The sequence below is a fragment of the Protopterus annectens genome, chromosome 4.part0 (genome assembly GCF_019279795.1).
Source record: "Protopterus annectens isolate FY-2018-M chromosome 4.part0, PAN1.0, whole genome shotgun sequence".
Classification (NCBI taxonomy): domain Eukaryota; kingdom Metazoa; phylum Chordata; order Ceratodontiformes; family Protopteridae; genus Protopterus; species Protopterus annectens.
Window position 1 is genome coordinate 279,856,204 of NC_056733.1, and position 17,862 is coordinate 279,874,065.

The 17,862-nt window shown below is 45.2% G+C and overlaps 1 protein-coding gene across 4 annotated transcripts in view; it reads left to right on the top strand.

Annotated features, from left to right (window-relative positions):
* Positions 1-17,862, top strand: part of MED13L (mediator complex subunit 13L) — a 3,068,540-nt gene that overhangs the window by 2,839,123 nt on the left and 211,555 nt on the right. For all 4 annotated transcript variants that reach the window (XM_044068259.1, XM_044068260.1, XM_044068261.1 and 1 more), the window contains one exon: positions 2,310-2,486. In XM_044068259.1, coding sequence (XP_043924194.1) covers positions 2,310-2,486 — 177 coding nt within the window. The remainder of the gene's footprint in view (positions 1-2,309; positions 2,487-17,862) is intronic.

The following is a 17,862-nucleotide window of genomic DNA, read 5'->3' on the forward strand; positions in this document are numbered from 1 at the left end:
AGGAGACTGAGACTTGCCATGAAAAGATAACAAAAAGAAATTGCCTTAGATATCCAGGAGATGATGGTTTGCTTAGAAACAGCCAAATCAAAAGACCTGGGATGAAAGGAAACAAAAAGCCGATCAGACTTACAAATAGTCGTAGTTTTATCCACATAGGACCTGAGCCGTCTGTGCAAATCCAGTGTATGCAGGACCCTCTCAATAGCAGACTGAGGAAAAGGAAAAAAAGGAGAGAGTTGTGCCAACTTGATTTAAGGGCAACTCATTTACCAACTTGGGCATAAAAGAAGGATTAGAAGCAGGAGTCACCCATAACTAGTACACTTCCTTACTTCCTGGCATATTATTGCACCGAAGGGTGTTTGCAAAGTATTCGGTTGCAGTAACTGCTTTCTGGAAGACAAAGGGCATCCACTTCCACCCCTGCGTGGATGAGTGTTGCATTCTGGTTACACCCCTGAAAGAGCTGCACAAAGCTGTGGTAGCAACATCGAACTACTACATGTTCCTGATGTTATCCCAAAACCTTTGAAAATTCCACTTGTCCCCATCAAGGAGACTTATTTCTGAGACCCCTGCTGGATGCAGAGGAGCAGAAAGTATCCTCCCAGACAGTAAGATACTTTTTTTTTGACAAGTTATTTCAGAAAGATTTTCAACCTGAGTTAGATCCCAGCCAGGGTGTTCCTCAAAATACTCTGATGTATGGTTTGCTGTATACTGACTGTTCTCATGGCAAGACTTCATATGAGAAAACTACTGCGGTTCCTAAGATATAGTAGTGTCAGCATGTCTAGTCCTTAGAGTTCCCATCCTACTGTTACTTTGCATCAAGATAGAACTAGCATGATGAATAATACAAGTCTTTGAGAATGTTGGGTATCCCTTCGCAATGGAACCAGACACTTGGATTCTCACAATGGTCTCATGAGATATGTCCTAGGGGGACCCTTGTAGGAGATTTGAGAGTGAAAAGGACTTATGACAGGAGACTGACATTGGCTAGATAGACTCGAAAATTACAGGCTGTTCAAGGAATCCTTCTTGCTATTTCACAAGGGCAGGGTCACACTTTGGACTAATGTGTCTTTTATCTGTAAGGCAGTTACAGAGCTTTCCTTCTTCTCACAATAAGGAGGAAGCAATTTTGCATTCCATAGATGATCACAGGCTACTCTGATTTTACCTGGATAGGATAAAGCAGTACAGAAAATCTGGGCAGTTTATTATTGGCTTTGCCAGAGGCAATAAGAAAAAAAAAACAGTCAATAAACATACCATTTCTAATGAGATAACTCATGGCATTGCGTTCTGTTTCATCCATAATTTTAAGCCTGTACAAAGACTTGTGAAAGCTCGTTCTGCCAGGACCATGGATGCTATCACATTATTCCTAAGGGGTTACTACATAGGCCATAATACTGCTGTCTGGTCCTTTGTCGAGCTGTGGAAGTCAGGCCAGACATCGGGGAATTTTCCATCTGAAGTACCAGCACTATGGACCACTTCAGCAGTTATCCATTTGAATGTCTATTTTTATGGTAAGTTTTTACATGATTGCACATTGCAATTCCAGCTAGGTCTGTTAAAGCAAATCCACAATTTAAGTTGTGCAAACTTATTTACAGTAGGAAAGACCAAAAACATAGTGAATTGGGTGGTATTTCTCTAGCAAGTGATTGTATTTCATTAGAGTATAATGTTAACTTGGCTGTATAATAGTTTCAATGCTGCATTCTTTTAACTTGACTGTATAATAGTTTCCTTGTTGCATAGTTTCCTTGTTGCATTCTTTCCATTGTGCAATTGCACCATATCTCCTGATCTGTAGAACAAGACAGTATCAGAGATATACCTATTGAAATGTTACATTTATTTTTCAGATGATCTTTCTTTGTTCTTGTCTTACTGCTGTAATATACTCATCACTCATGATTCCCTCTGTATCTTCTTGGTTCTTCCCTGATTCTGGCTTTATCTTCTTGGAACCTGACAGTAATAAGATTCTGTTCTGCCTGCCATGGAGTTGGAATTGCCCAAGTTTTTGTCTGTACTATCCTTGGTTGATTGTAGCCCCAAGATTCGGCCATCATTGCTTTTAATACAAAAGAGATTCAGTACTGTCTGTCTTCTTGATTTATTTTGATCCTGTTATTCTGTAAATGCTTTTAAAACAAAACAGTCATGCACAAGTGACTGTGTTCTTTGTTGTTGTTAAGTGCAGTTATAGAAAATATGTTGCAAGCTGTAGATGTGCTGTATGTATTTTAAGTTTTAACACTGTGACTTTATTTTTCATGAAAAAGATGCAGTGACGATGGGCTCTGTATTTGGTCGCAGTACAGCTCTGAACCTGCAGACTTCCCAGCTGAATACTCCTCAGGATGCCTCCTGCACACACATTTTAGTATTTCCCACCTCTGCAACCATCCAAGTAGCTTCGTCTAACTACCCAAATGAGGACGGCTTCAGTCCCAACAATGGTGAGTGATGTGACTGCAACATTTTTGCCATTGATTATGGAAAGTAGAGTGTGGTTCTTGTGTTACCCAGAGTTTTTATTAAACTTTGTTAAGCGCTTTCATCTAACCATATCTAGACTTCTTCAGAACAAATGACTGCCCTTAGGCTTACAATATATATAAGGTGTCATAATCACCTAATTAAATAATTAATCCATTTCAGTACACTTTAAAATGTTCTGAAATGGATTAATTATTTAATTAGGTGATTATGACACCTTATATATATTGTAAGCCTAAGGGCAGTCATTTGTTTTGAAGAAGTCTAGATATGGTTAGATGAAAGCGCTTAACAAAGTTTAATAAAGACGAAATATTTTTTACTTCAACATTGATTCACAGCATCTTGATTCCATCTACAGGGAAATTGTTTTTTGGTCTTGTACGTAGTTGTGGACTGTTTCCCTTTTGTTGGATTTTTACCCAGAGTTTTGACATAGGATACCTAAAGGTGAGTAAAACAGTGTGAACTGTAAAAGGTGACTGACTGACTTCTGGCAAAGTGGCAATGTGAAGAAGTTAATAAAGGCTGACACGTATTGCATGCTAGTTCAGTTATTGTTAGATAGAGTAAGAAATAGTATTCGGAACACAGCCTTATGGGGAAAGATTACTGCATAAATAAATTATATTTAATTTAACCTACTTTATTATACCCATATCCTGGCCAGAAGTTATCTGTTAGTTTTCGTTCAAAGACCAAGGCTGACCTTTTCTTCTGTGAGTGGACACACAGGTAGCATGATGCAGTCATAATGCAGTACTCCCACATACAGTCAGCATTTGCCATGTGCTCTGTTTTTTTTTTTTTGGCTTTTTTTTTGGAGGGGGGTGTTATTGTTGAGTACTGCTTTGTGGTATGTGTTGATCTGAAGTAGGAGATTCATTTGTCTGCAACCTGTGGGTTATGGATCCGATATCGGATCCGAACCGGCATGGTTTACCAGCTATGGATCCAAGCTCTCAGCTCCTCCCCTCACCCATAATACCCTGCTCTACCCTCATGACCTCAGATCTCGTTTACCGCGCATGGTGACCAGATTGTTTTTCCAGCTCTCCAGCTAAGTGCTAGTTTAAGTGTTTAAATTGTAAAATTTAAAGATTTTTTTGGTTGTTGTGTGAAAGTGTAGGTTTCCCCTTTGGTATTATTACTTTTTTTAGTGTTTAATCTAAAAGTTATATCCCTCCCCTCGCTGGTAGCGTAGTGTGTGTGTTGGGCCTGTGAGTGATTTTTGTTTTTTCTTTAGTTACTTACTTTAGTTATAGTAACTGTTATTGTAGCTTGGGATGTCTGAGCAGCCCAAGTCTATTTTTTCTAAATGCTCCGAGTGTGGCCATAAGCTTTCCCCAGCTGATGGCCACACTCGGTGTGTTAGATGCCTGGGGGTTGAACACCTCACATCTGGATGTTCCATTTGTGCAGGGTTCAACCCAGGGCATTGAAGGAGCGGAGGTCCAAGCTTGTTTTGGCGGGCCTTTTACCGCCGGACTCTGCTCCGACCTCCGCTCCTTGGGTAACCGTCTCCACGGTTATTCCTCTCGGCTCCCCTCCTCCTCCTGGGACTCAACCTCCCGTTTCTGGTTCGGAGGAGAGGGATGCTAGAAAGGGACCGGAGGAGAAGCACCATAAGCGGCGGCGAGACCTCTGTTTCGCCCGCCAGCCAGCGGCTTCTCCCGGCTCCATTGTTGGCTCGATCTCCTCCTCCTCGGCTCCGGTCTCCAGTGTGTTTTTCAACGTGACCTGAGGTGGGGGAGTCCCGATCTCCGTCGAGGCCTTCGAGGAGGCACTCTAGGCCTTCCTCGGTAGCCTCGTCAGATCTACGATAGCCTTCGGATGCTGATCTGGACCGGAAGATGAGAAGGTTCACCCAGGCCCAGATGCAGATGGGAGTGCACTTGCCTCCCCTCTGGGGAGCTCGACCCTTTCAAGCCGATTGCTCCTTCTCCGACCCGCTACCGGGTTCGGAGCAGTTGGAGCCGAGCAGCTTCGAGCGGGGTGGGTCGGCGCCGATAGTACTTGGTACTCGGATCCGACCCTGCCCTCGCGTGCATCGGATCCGCCCTCTCGGAGCCTGGATCCGGGCCTGGGATCCCGGGGGATCAGTGCTGCTTCGGCGCCGTCTGTGTCGGAGTGCACCGTCCCTTCAGATCCGAAGGCCGCGCCGGCTCGATCCACTCTTCGGATCCGAGGGGAGCCGATTGTCGGATCCTTTGGTCGAGGTCGGCTCCCTTCGGCCTTTAATGTAGTGGAGAGGGCCCTGTTGAAGGTCTCCGGACCCCCGGCACTTGTTTCGGCTCCGTCCTGCGCTCCCTCTGCACTGGGTCAGGCTTCCACCGTCCGGCCCTTGGGACAGCCCGCTTCTGTGCCCCAAGCTGCTCCCCTGGAACAGGTTGCTGCTTGCGAGGAGTCCTCTGACAGCCCCCCAGAGGATGTTCCTCGCAAGCATACGTGCAAAAGGAGGCACATTGACTCCCCCGAGTCTCTCACGGAAGACACGGATTTGGAGGAAGGGGAAGGCTCCCCACGGTCACCCCCCAAGGATGTCTCATTTGGAGACATCATGGAAATGCTCCGTATAAGGGGGGGGTGGTCTGCCCCCAAGTCTTCCTCGGACGAGTCCGTGTTCTTGGAGGCATTTGAAGCGGGCCCGTCTACCTCTTGGGTGTCCCCTCCTGCCGACCGCCTGGTGTACCTCATTACCACCAGGGCGTGGAAGGAACCGGACACCGAGGAGCCAATCCCTAAGAGGCCCGATAGGATCCTCAGCCCACCGTCTGACCGTGCCCATTGGAGTAAGGGGCCTCCGGTAGATGCCATGTTGACAGCGGCGGCCACCAAGAGGGAACTTGCTCAGGAGAGTCCCTCAGTCCATCCCGAGCAAGGAGTCTCGGATGATGGACCGCTTGGGGAAGCGGATGTTTAGTTCAGCGACCTTCTCGGTAAGGGCGCTGAACTACCTGGCACACGTCATTAGGATGCAGCAAGATCTCATTAAAGAATACGCTGCATCTCCCCCAGAGTCCATGTCGGAGGAGGACAAAATGCTGCACTCCACCCGCATGGCCACTCTTAGATCAGTTACTAATACCTCTATCGGCTACTCTCCCATGCTACGGAAGGCGCTAGAGCCGCAGGGCAGGTCTAGTCACTAGACGTCAGGCCTGGCTCCGTCACTGCGATTTTTCTGAGCCCTTCAAAGCGTCATTTGCGACGCCTTTGATGGTTCTGCCCTCTTTGGCAAAACCGTTCGCGACACTTTGACCCAGAGCGAAGGACGGAAGACGCTGTCTGCCGTCGGAATCCGCTTCTCTGCACCCCAGAGGCCCTACTCTAGGAACCAAAAGGGTCAGAAGAAGATGTGGTTCCGAAGTCGCAGCAATCCCAGCCTGCTCGGACAACCAGTCCTTCCGTGGCAGAGGAGGACAGGGAGGATGCAGCCCTAGAGGCAGAGGGGCTCCCAGGAACTTCGGGTCCAGAGAACCCTTCTCTGAACGGCCCGCGCAGCAACCCTGAGGGGTTGCCCGGCTGCTCCACTCTGGAGGCAGTCGGGGACGTTTCGGGGCACCTAGCGGCATGGGAGTCCATAACATCAGACCGCTGGGTTCTCCAGATCATATCCAGAGGATACCGCATCCCTTTTCGTCACTTACCAAAGTTGAAGTCCCTCCCAGACGTTCCACCCAGTCAACGGGAGGCCGCTTTGGCAGAAATTGGCCATCTGCTAAAGAAAAGAGCCATCCAGCCCGTCCCCCCAGACCAGATCGGATCAGGGTTCTACTCCAGGTTCTTTTTAGTGCCAAAAAAGACTGGGGAACTAAGACCAATTTTAGACCTTTCTCTCTTGAACCTGGCAGTCCCCAAGGAAAAATTCCGAATGGTCACTCTGCAATCTATTCTCCCCCTTCTGGGAGAAAATCACTGGATGTGTTCTATAGACCTCAAAGATGCGTACTACCACATCCTGATGGACAGGCGCTCCAGGAGGTTCCTCCGCTTCCGGCTGGGAGCCAGTCACTACCAGTTCCGGGTCCTTCCCTTTGGTCTCACCACAGCCCCCAGGGTGTTCACCAAAGTATTAGCAGTGGTAGCGGCCCACCTGAGGCTTCAGGGGGTGCAGGTCTTCCCCTACCTGGACGACTGGCTTCTTTCCGCCCCAACAAGGCATCTACTACTATTGGCGCGAGACTCCTTCCTCCATCTTGCTCCCTTTCTGGGCATTACAATAAATACAAAGAAATCCAACCTGGCGCCCACACAGCTCTTAGATTTTATAGGGGCCAGGTTAGACACAAGGAGTTTAAAAGCCTTCCTCACTGCGGACAGAGTTCAAAATCTGCAGCTCCAGGTGCGGGCCATTCTCCACTCAAGTTCTGTTCCGGCGGAGTTGGTCCTGAGGGCTCTAGGGTTCATGGCGTCTGCTATAGCACTTCTTCCTCTTGCCAGGCTCAATATGCGCATCCTCCAGTGGACTCTCTTAGTACAATGGTCATACCTTGCTCTCCCTATGCATCATCCCATTGCGATCAGCAAGGCTTGCAAGCGGTCCCTCCTGTGGTGGCTTCACTCCCCAGATCTCCATGGAGGCCGCCCATTTTGTGCTTCTCCCCCTCTCGCCACGGTGACCACGGACGCCTCCCGCCTCGGGTGGGGGGGGGGGCATTTTGCGGGCTGGACCGTCCAAGGCACGTGGAACGATTCAGAGACCTTACTGCATATCAACGTTCTAGAGATGAGAGCAGTGCTCTTAGCGTTGCTAGCACTTCAGGACTTTCTTCCCTTGGGAACAATTGCGATTCAATCGGACAACATGTCAGTTGTCTGGTACATCAACAAGCAAGGGGGAACAAGGTCTTACCCTCTTTGTCGAGAAGCCATGAGAGTTTGGGAATGGGCAATCTCCAACAAACGCTTTCTAATAGCAACGCACATTCCGGGTCGGTCCAACATCCTGGCAGACAAGCTCAGTCGCACCATTCTGACCCCTTACGAGTGGTCTCTCAATTTTCAAGTAGCGGAACGCATATTCGCACGGTGGGGAACTCCTTCATGCGATCTTTTTGCCTCTCCCTCAAACACCAAGTGCGACAGTTTTTTCGCTCTGATACCTCCTCCAGGAGGTTCTCCAAGAGACGCTCTGGTGCATGCTTGGCCACCCGGTCTTCTGTATGCTTATCCACCCTTGCCCCTGATGCTCCAAGTTCTTCAGAAAGCCTCTCGGGTGGGTTGCAGAATGATTCTCATTTCTCCGTTTTGGCCTCGACAGATCTGGTTCCCCTTTCTAAGGTCTCACTCGGTGAATCCTCCTTGGATTCTAGATCCCATTCCGGATCTGATATCTCACCCATCCTGCATATCTCCTCCGAACCTGGACAACCTGAAGCTGACCGCTTGGCTGCTCCAGTTCCACTCTTGATCAGGACTCCCGGTATTTCGTCACCTGTTAAGGCAATCCTGGTGGCAGCTCATAAACCGTCCACTAGGAAAGTCTACCGCAGCAAGTGGAAACGGTTTTCTTTGTGGGCGGAGCGGCAAGGCCTGAATCCCTTCACGGTTCCTCTCCCTTTAGTGCTTGACTTTCTAACCACTCTTTTTAACGATGGTGCCAGCAGTTCCACAGTCAAAGTACAACTGGCGGCAATTTCTCATTATCACATTGGTCATGACTCTAGTCCACTCATGTCAGCCAAGTTGTGTAAAATTTTCCTTAAAGGTACTTTCCTTCTCAGGCCCCCTGTAAAACAAGCGGTTCCTCCTTGGGACCTTTCCTTAGTTCTCCAGGCCGTGACCGCCCCCCCTTTGAACCAGCGGCTACGGTGCATCTCAAATTCTTGTCTTTCAAGACAGCCTTTTTAGTAGCCATTACATCGGCCAAGAGAGTTTCAGAGCTCCAAGCATTATCAGCTAAACCTCCTTACTTGGTGTTTCATCCAGACCGTGTTTACCTCAGGACCAACCCGTCCTTTCTTCCTAAAGTAGCTTCTGAAGCAAACATTAATCAATCCATTAACCTCCCTGTTTTCTTTCCTAAATATGAAAACAAAGGTGAATACAAGCTTTACTCCTTAGATGTTCACAGGCAACTTAGATTTTATCTAAACAGAACGGCTGGTCATAGGCAATCCGACCAGTTGTTTATTTCCTTTGCTAAATTTAATTTGGGCAAGCCAATTTCTAAAGTCTCTCTGTCTCGCTGGATTTCACAGTGTATCTTATTGGCTTATCAAGCTTCAGGAAGGCCCGCGGAGGTGTACAGCCCATTCAACCCGGTCAGTATCTACCTCGGCAGCCTTTAAGGCTAGGATTCCTCTAGATGATATTTGTGCAGCAGCCACGTGGGCTTCATCTCATACTTTTATTTCCCACTACAAGTTGGATCTTGCATCTAGGGTAGAGCATCCTTTGGCTCAGCGGTGCTCGGAATATCCTTCCATGATGGCGCCCAAGATTCAGGTAGCTGGGGACTCTGTCCCACAGGTTGCAGACAAATGAATCTCCTACTTCAGATTTAGAAGTTATGTACTCACCATAACGTTCCATCTGAGTAGGTGTATTCATTTGTCTGCAACCATCCCGCTCTCCTATCCCCCTGGCCTTTCAGTTTCCTGCATATTATGTGTTACCCTTTTCAGGGTGTTCTTGCTGTTGGCAAACTCGATCTGAGGTCATGAGGGTAGAGCAGGGTATTATGGGTGAGGGGAGGAGCTGAGAGCTTGGATCCATAGCTGGTAAACCATGCCGGTTCGGATCCGATATCGGATCCATAACCCACAGGTTGCAGACAAATGAATACACCTACTCAGATGGAACGTTATGGTGAGTACATAACTTCTAATTTTTGTTTTTTTTTGTTTTTTTTTAAAGTTTTTCTGCATAGTTCCTCACACGCACTTTGGTGTTTGCAGTTATTCAAAGAAAGATTCTGCTAATTCGAGTAAAAATGTTGTGGACATTATATGAAGTAAAAGTTAGATCTTTTCCATCTAAATTCATCTTCAAATGTGCCAAAGATTACAGCAGCCAGTTCATGATTTGCATATGGTTTGAACATGAGTAAACTTGCAAGATTTGTTTAAAGTTTAACAGTACTACCTGATGGACTGTAAAAGGACTTTTTCTTATGTTACTGAAAAAAAACTTAGAGCGACTTGAAAAGCATTCAAAATAACAATGAGAATTCAAAACATCAGAAGCTGAAGACAGGGAGAAGAGAGAAGAAAGAGAAAAAAAAATCAGAAAAAGCTGGAAAGATAGAGAAATCTAAAGGGACAGGACTCACTACCATTAAAATAAGTCCTTTACTACTTTAAATGTAGTAAGGTGGCTCAAAAATGTATGCAGAATCATAAACTGGTCACTGAAGTACCCAAGGAACAATTGCCACTGTGGTACTTTAGACTTTAAAAATAAAGTAACATTTTCTTTGGCACTTTCATTGAAGCTGACCAGAATCACGCTGCAACTGCAGTAGAGAACAGATAAGGAATTTATAATATAGTATATAACTGACACTGCTGAAGAGGTATCATCTTCTTTGTAACTGTTTGCAAGCATTCCTGTGTTTTCTTCCACAGTATTTTGACTGCAAGTTGTTTGCACACAAAATACTTTAATACTTTGCAAAAAACACCTAGGTAATAAAAGAGACCTATGTTAATCTCCTTCTCTGGACCAGCAAAAGAATGTGAACCTCCTCAAGAGGAAAAGAAAATGTAAGCCTTTCTCCTTTATCTTGTGAAGAAGAGGAGAATTTCTGCATGAATCAGGGAGAGTCCCCACCTCCCCAGATTCAGGCTATTAGGATATATCATCACAGATGTTCATCGTGTTTCACTGTTGCAGTCATTACACTTGGGTTATCTTGCTGGCAGGCTACCTGCAGTCGGCCTGAATTCCAAAGTCCTGGTCCGGCGTCGGTTGCTGTCGCCTCTTCCCTGACGTCAGTGCACCAGGGGTATAAAAGATGCAGCCGACGCCATTTTCTTCAGTCTTTCTTGCCGCATGGTGCCCGAAGCAAAAGCAGTTCGCAAGTGCCGGTCGGCCGACTCCTGAGATTTTCGAAATTGAATTTCAGATCCGAAGTCTTCAATAAAGCCAAGTACCCCGTTGGGGAAACTTTTTTCTTGCTCCAGACCGATGTCAGAAAAAGTTAACAATTGTATTTCTTGTGAGAAGCAAATACCTCATAAGGATTTTCATTCTTTTCCTTGCCTAGGCCCTGACCATGACGTTGCTAGTTGTCGGTTTTGTGCTAGATTTAACCAACGCACGATTAAGCGTCGGTACAATTTTGCTTTTCATTATTTTGGCAGAAGGTTTAACTATATAATGCCGTTGAAACAGCCGATGACCGGAATTAATAAAAAACGCAACGATAAAGACAAGGACAAGCATCCGAGATCCAAAACCGACGACGAAGCCTCTTCTAGGCCAGTCGCCGGTTTTCAGTGAGGTGCTTTCGCAGCCCCTGACTCCCGCTACCTCAGAGCCACAGGCCGCCTCCGACTCCCACGTGGAGACAACTAGGCCTCTGGATACTCAAGGTATTGGCCCTTCGGAAATTAATCCCTCAGATGGGTCCGGGGCCGCTGAGCAGACATCGGCTTCTGAGGGTGTCACAACTTTATATAAAGCCTACTTCAGCATCCAAGACAAAGTCTAAAATAGTTTTAAAGACAAGGAAACAAGTACAGCATTCTCCAGGACAGACTTCTATGCCTAAGAAACAGATGCTCAAAATGGCTGAAGACCTAATTACTTTGATCAGGGGTTCCCATCCCCCTCCTAGGCAAGACACTGAATATGATTCCTCTGATCAGGTTTCCATTTCCTCTGATTCCTCTTCAGAACAGGGATATTCTATTCCTCCCTATGAGGATTCTGATACTGAAGATTCTATTCCTTCAGCTTCTCCTCCTGAGGATTACTTATTTGGGGAAACCCTGCATACCATGAGGGAGCATTTCCACTGGGAGAGCCAAGATTATTCTGATTCTAAGAAAAGGCTTAGAGACTTTCTTTTACTTCCTCAGCACAGACCTCTTGCAATTCCCCCTGTTCTAGACATAGTAGATAATGTATTTTCAGAGTCCGGCCTGTCTCCAGACTCTTTACTTCCTGCTCCTGTTAAGCCAGACAGATACAACAGGGTTCCAGACTCCCATAAATTTCTTTATAAAAACCCTGCTGCTGACCCAGAAACTATCTCACAGGGTCCCAAAGGGGTCAAGGCTGCTTCTGCTAAAAACCCTGTCCCTCGGATAGAGATTCTAGGGCTCTGGACAGATGGGGGAAAAAAGTTTACACTTCTGCTACCTTGGCTGTAAGGGCTTTAAATTGTCAATTTCATATGCTCAAATATCAGCAATACTTAATGTCTTTGTTAAAACAAAAAATGTTGACAAATTCTGAATGTTCTGAGAACAAAGATTTGCAAGATTTATTGCATGTAGCTGAACAAGTGGGAAAACATACTTTGCAATGTGGCTATGATTCACTGGAGGCCTCGTGCAGGGCCGCTGTTACAGGTTCTGTTGTTAGAAGGCATGCTTGGTTAAAGGAACAGAATCTGCCTGATCATGTTAAAGCAAAATTATTGGATGCTCCATTACAGGATGATACTTTGTTTGGTGTTAAGGCAGAAGAGGTGTTGAAGAAAATGGAGGATAAAGCTAAATCTATGCAGACAGTAAAGGATGTCCTACAGGTACAGCCACCCAGATTTAGCAGGAACTGGCCCTCTAAGAATTAGTCCTTTCCAGTGTCAGACCACAAAGAGGCAGATTCAGACACCCTAGAGGCAGGCAACAGCCCCAGGGCTCATACAGGCCCAAACAATGGGGTGCTCCTACCTCCAGAAGCGGAGAAGACAAATCACAGCCTTATAGGAACCAGTCCCAATGACTTCCCTCTGCCAATGCCAAGCACTCATTTTTTGGCAGCACTCTTAGGGGGAAAGCTAGCACTTTTTTCACAAAACTGGCACAAGATCACCCAGGACAAATGGATCTTAAATATAGTCTCTCAGGGCTGCAGGTTCCACTTTCACACCCTTCCAAAGGCAAAAGGTATGCCAGACCTGCCACACAATCAATGGGCAGAGGCACAAAAACAAGTTTCATCTCTCATGGACATGGGGGCTATTCAGCCAGTGCCACAACAAGAACAGGGACAAGGATTTTACTCAAGACTTTTCTTAGTACCAAGAAAGGACAAAGCCTGGAGACCCATTCTGGACCTGTCTATTCTAAATACTTTTCTTGACTTCCCAAAATTCAAAATGTTGACTCTACAGCAGCTTCTGCCCATGCTGGACAAGAAGGCTTGGCTTGTAACTTTGGACCTCAAAGAGGCATACCTGCATGTCCCAATCAGACAATATTGCAGAAGATACCTCAGATTCATAGCTGGCTCAATGCACTACCAATTCTCTGCACTGCCCTTTGGCTTATCTACTGCGCCCAGGGTCTTCACAAAATGCCTGGCACCAGTAATTGCATTTTGCAGACAAAGAGGAATTCAAATGTATCCTACTTGGACAACTACCTTATTCAAGCAGGGACCAAAGATATTCTACTACAGCATCTGGTGTTTGTAAAAAGATTACTAATTTGCCTAGGGTACACAGTAAACGAAAAGAAATCAAAACTAGTACCCTCTCAAGAGATAATATTCCTGGGTGCAAGCTTAAATGCAACTGCCCAGATGGCTTATCTCACGCCAGACAAACAAAGGCAACTGACTTCTTACTTCGAAAACATGGCAACAAAGACCCAGTTATCTGCAAGAAAAATTCTGCAGGCTCTGGGCTACATGGCATCCTGCATTCTACTAATTCCATATGCAAGACTGCATATGAGAAAACTACAATGGTATCTAAAAAGTGTTTGGACTCAACATTGCCACAGCCTGGGAACAGTAATTACTCTCATTCCCTGCCTGCAACAGGAGTTTCAATGGTGGGCACAGGCCTGTCACCACAACAAGGGACAGCCATTCACTTTACCCACTGCCAGGCAGACACTAACAACAGATGCATCAGATTATGCCTGGGGGGCACACATGGCAGGAAAATGTATTCAGGGCACATGGCCCGCAAGCCAAATGCATCTTCATATCAATCAAAAAGAGATGCTAGCTGTACAAAATGCCCTGACAGCCTTCAAGGACCTACTTCATCCAGGACAACTGCTGATGAAGACGGACAATACTACAGTCATGTGGTACATAAGCAAGGGGGCATTCCTACCCCCTCTGCAGACATGACTTTGTGGAACACAGCATTGACTTATCAAGTACACCTGCAAGCACAATTCCTGCCAGGAAAGCCAATTACTTTGGCAGATGAACTAAGCAGAAACCTCATGGATCCTCACGAGTGGAAACTAGATTCACAAATCTTCAGCGTGATAACAGGGAAATGGGGATGCTCAGACATAGATCTATTTGCCTCCCCTCACAACTGCCAGCTACAGAGATTCTGCACTCGGACTTATCACAAACAAGCATGGAAAGTGGATGCCCTTTCATTCTACTGGAAAGCCCTTACAGTATATGCCTTCCCCCCTCTTCCTCTCCTCCCCAAGGTACTCCTAAAGATCAGACAAGAGAAGCCAAAAATGATACTGATTGCCCCAGACTGGCCACACCAGCACTGCTACCCAATCCTAAAGAGCTTGTCTCAAGGCCCAGCCTAGACATTACCTCTAATTCCTCATTTGCTGACCCAACAGAACAATCAGATCCTACACAGCCAACTCAGAACCCTAAACCTGGCAGCATGACGGATAATGTAACCATTCAGAACACACCTCTCTCTAAAGCAGTTATGGATGTTATTTTGGAGGCCAGGAGGCCCAGCACCAGAAAATCTTATGCAGAAAAATGGAAGAGATTCTGTGCTTGGAACCAGGTGCAGGGAAATGACACGCTTGTACCAAATATTCCTCAGATTTTGCAATACCTAACTAAGATGCTGGACAAAGGCCTATCCTTCTCATCAATTAAGATCCATGCCTCTGTCATTTCAGCTCATTACAATACGTACCCACCTATTTTTTCTCATCCACTGCTAAGACAGTATCTCAGAAAGCCCAAAAACATAAGACCCCCAAGGAGAACTCCAATACCTGCATGGGACCTCAATTTTGTCTTGGAAAAACTCACACTGCCTCCTTTTGAGCCAGTCAGTACAGCGGAGATAAAATACTTATAATGGAAAACAGCTCTTCTCCTAGCAATAACTTCAGCAAGAAGAGTCTCAGAGTTGCAGGCACTAATGACTGTGGATCCTTTTATTATTTTCCATCAGGACAGGGTTTCTCTAAGGACAAACCAAACATTTATGCCTAAGGTAGTGTCCAGTGTGGCTCTTAACCAAACCATACATTTGCCTACCTTTTTATCCAAATCCACAGAATAAGGGGGAGAGACCTCTGCATTCTTTGGACATACACAGACAGCTACGCTTTTACTTGGACAAAACTAAAGCTTTCAGAAAGACTGAGCAACTCTTAGTGGCATATGCTGCAGGTTCGCAAGGAAAAGCTATCTCTAAGCAGACTGTTTCAAAATGGATAGGCCACTGCATTCGTTTCTGCTATTCACAATATGGCAAATCAGTGCCCAAGGGCATTAGGCCACATTCAACCAGAGCAGCAGCCACTTCAGCAGCCTTGCTTAGAGGAGTACCAACCAAGGACATTTTGGAGGCTGCAACCTGGACTTCAGTGCACACTTTTACAAAGCACTACCACTTACCTCTTTACTCTAAATCCAGAGCAGGCTTTGCCACTGCAGTTCTGCAGGGCCTCATAGCCACTCCTAATTCTATTTAGGCCCAGCCACCCAACCTCAGCTTTGGTATTCAACCCAAGTGTAATGATTGCAACAGTGAAACACGATGAACATAGTACAGTTGTGTACCTACCATAAATGTAGATGTTCGAGTCTATTCACTGTTGCAGTCCAGGTTACCCTCCCTCCATCCCCCTTTTTTCTTTGCTGGGACTTATCTGTACCTCTCTATTCTATACAACCAATGTGGTGTATTTGCTTGTAGATGAAGGTTATGTGCATACTTTTTTATGGTCATAATTTTTTTAGCCTACCCTTTTGGGGGCACCCAACATCTGGGACAAGAAAAACTGAAGAAAATGGCATCAGCTGCATCTTTTATACCCCTGGCACACTGACGTCAGGGAAGAGGTGACAGCAACCAACGCCAGACCAGGACTTTGGAATTCAGGCCGACTGCGGGTAGCCTGCCAGCAGGATAACCCAAGTGTAATGACTGCAACAGTGAATACACTCGAACATCTACTTTTATGGTAGGTACACAACTGTACTTTGCTTGATGATTGCACTAGATACCCACTGCAATCTTGTCTATTTTTTATGAGTAGGGAAATGTCTATATGTAATGAAATTCTCCTAGTTTGTTTCACGGCCTTGCTCAGCTCATTATATTGTAAGACTGTGGGATACTCAGGATGTGTGGGCAGCAGTTAGAGCATGGAGGTGATGAGTTAACAGTAGCCTTAGCTCCACATTAATACAAAATTCCATTAGGAGGATCCTGCAGACAGGAGATAATAAGCAAAGAATAAGCTCTTTCTTTCTGGAAATGCACTTACTAGTGTTTCTGCAGTATTGTCCATGACATTACGACTAGGCAGACAATGGGATGTTGCATCAGAAATTGAAGTATGGTATGCATTACAAGTATTTCAGTAATGCAAGACCTCTTCATTGCACAAGTGTAACATGGAAGGTGTATGACTGTAGGGAAAGCCTCCTTGGTTTGCATTCCTTCTCTTGACAGTTCGTATGGAATGTCATCATGTCGGGACTGCTGTATATCAGAGATGTGGTGGAACATGTTGGTGCCTCTTGAAGCCTAACCCAGACTGATCTTCTGTTTTTGGGTTGCTCTATATAGTATGTTAATTTATGTATTTTAGTACAAGACAACTTTAGACACAGAGTATGGAACTTTTAACTTTATTTTTGGAATGACCATATATCTTTTAAATACTGAGAAGGATAGTGCTCACTTTTCTGTTTTTCATCGCCTTTCTGCCCACTTGAGCTCTTTACAAAAAAACAAGGCCAGTCTAGTCTGACACATTCAAAGGTCCTTTAGCGGGCATTGCAGTTCTGTTAATTAGCTATAAATATTTAACCTACCCTTAACCTGTGCACTTAGTAATGCAAGTTGTTAATTAGACCGTATGCACAAGCCACTGGTTTGGAATGGTGTTAAATTTAATTTTGTGGTCTTCTCCTTTGTTTAATTATTAAACTGGAACCTGACTTTCAAGTTGTCTCATTTGAGCCTTTGGGGTTTCTTAGAGCATGGGTTTAATGTAGACTGATACAATTAACTGGGTTGCCTGAAGCACTCTCATTTCTCTTATATGAACACAGCGAGGCAAAGTCAGTCTGCTGCCAGCATTGCTCACATGCTTGTACTCCACTTTTCTGTGAAACTAGGTAATGTAGTTCTGAGTACATCATATGCACTTCCTTGAGTCAAGAAAAATATTGTGACTGCACAGTATTCAGAGTTATTGTGCTTTCTCGTACACTATAAGACATGTGCAATGTAAAATTAAGAATACACTGCAAGTCATTTTACTGAGCCCTGTATTGCTGAAAATACATGCATACAAGTCAGTTGCCCAGAAGAGATGCTAGCGTCTCTTCATGACTGTTCACTAGGTTTTATTAAGTGATACCAAGCACTTGATATAGTAAAAATGTTTTACCCTTATCCTTGGACTAACTAATAATGAACTCTAGTCATGCAGGTCTTGAAGAATAACACATTCCACAGCCTTTTCACCTCACCAGGTATAATCATTCTGAAGTTTAACATTAGGAAGCTCGGATGGGCAGAATCTATTTTTTTCCAGTGGTAGTTTACATCTAAACTGTAGGGTCTTTTCCATATTTCTGTCATTTATGTGGAATGACTAAATGATTTCACATTTAGCATTATGGCCAGTGCCACTTGGCAGTTCATGGGCACAAAAGAAGCAGTTGTTTATATATATATAGCTGTGTGATTCATCTTGTGACTAATTCACATGTTTGGATGACATTTTTAAGATGTCACAATAGAGAATGTAACATAATTCACTTTGCAACATTTGTGCTGGCAACTACACAATTCTAGATATACTGTAATCTGTGTGTCTGGTAACAGAACTAGCTGTCTCCATTAAAAGTGGGCAGCACAGGTAATAGCTTGGTAAGATATCTGCTTCCCAGTTTCAGAGACTGCTCATTCCTTACTTCCTTTCACTGAGTGAAGTTCGCATGATCGCTCTGTTTCCA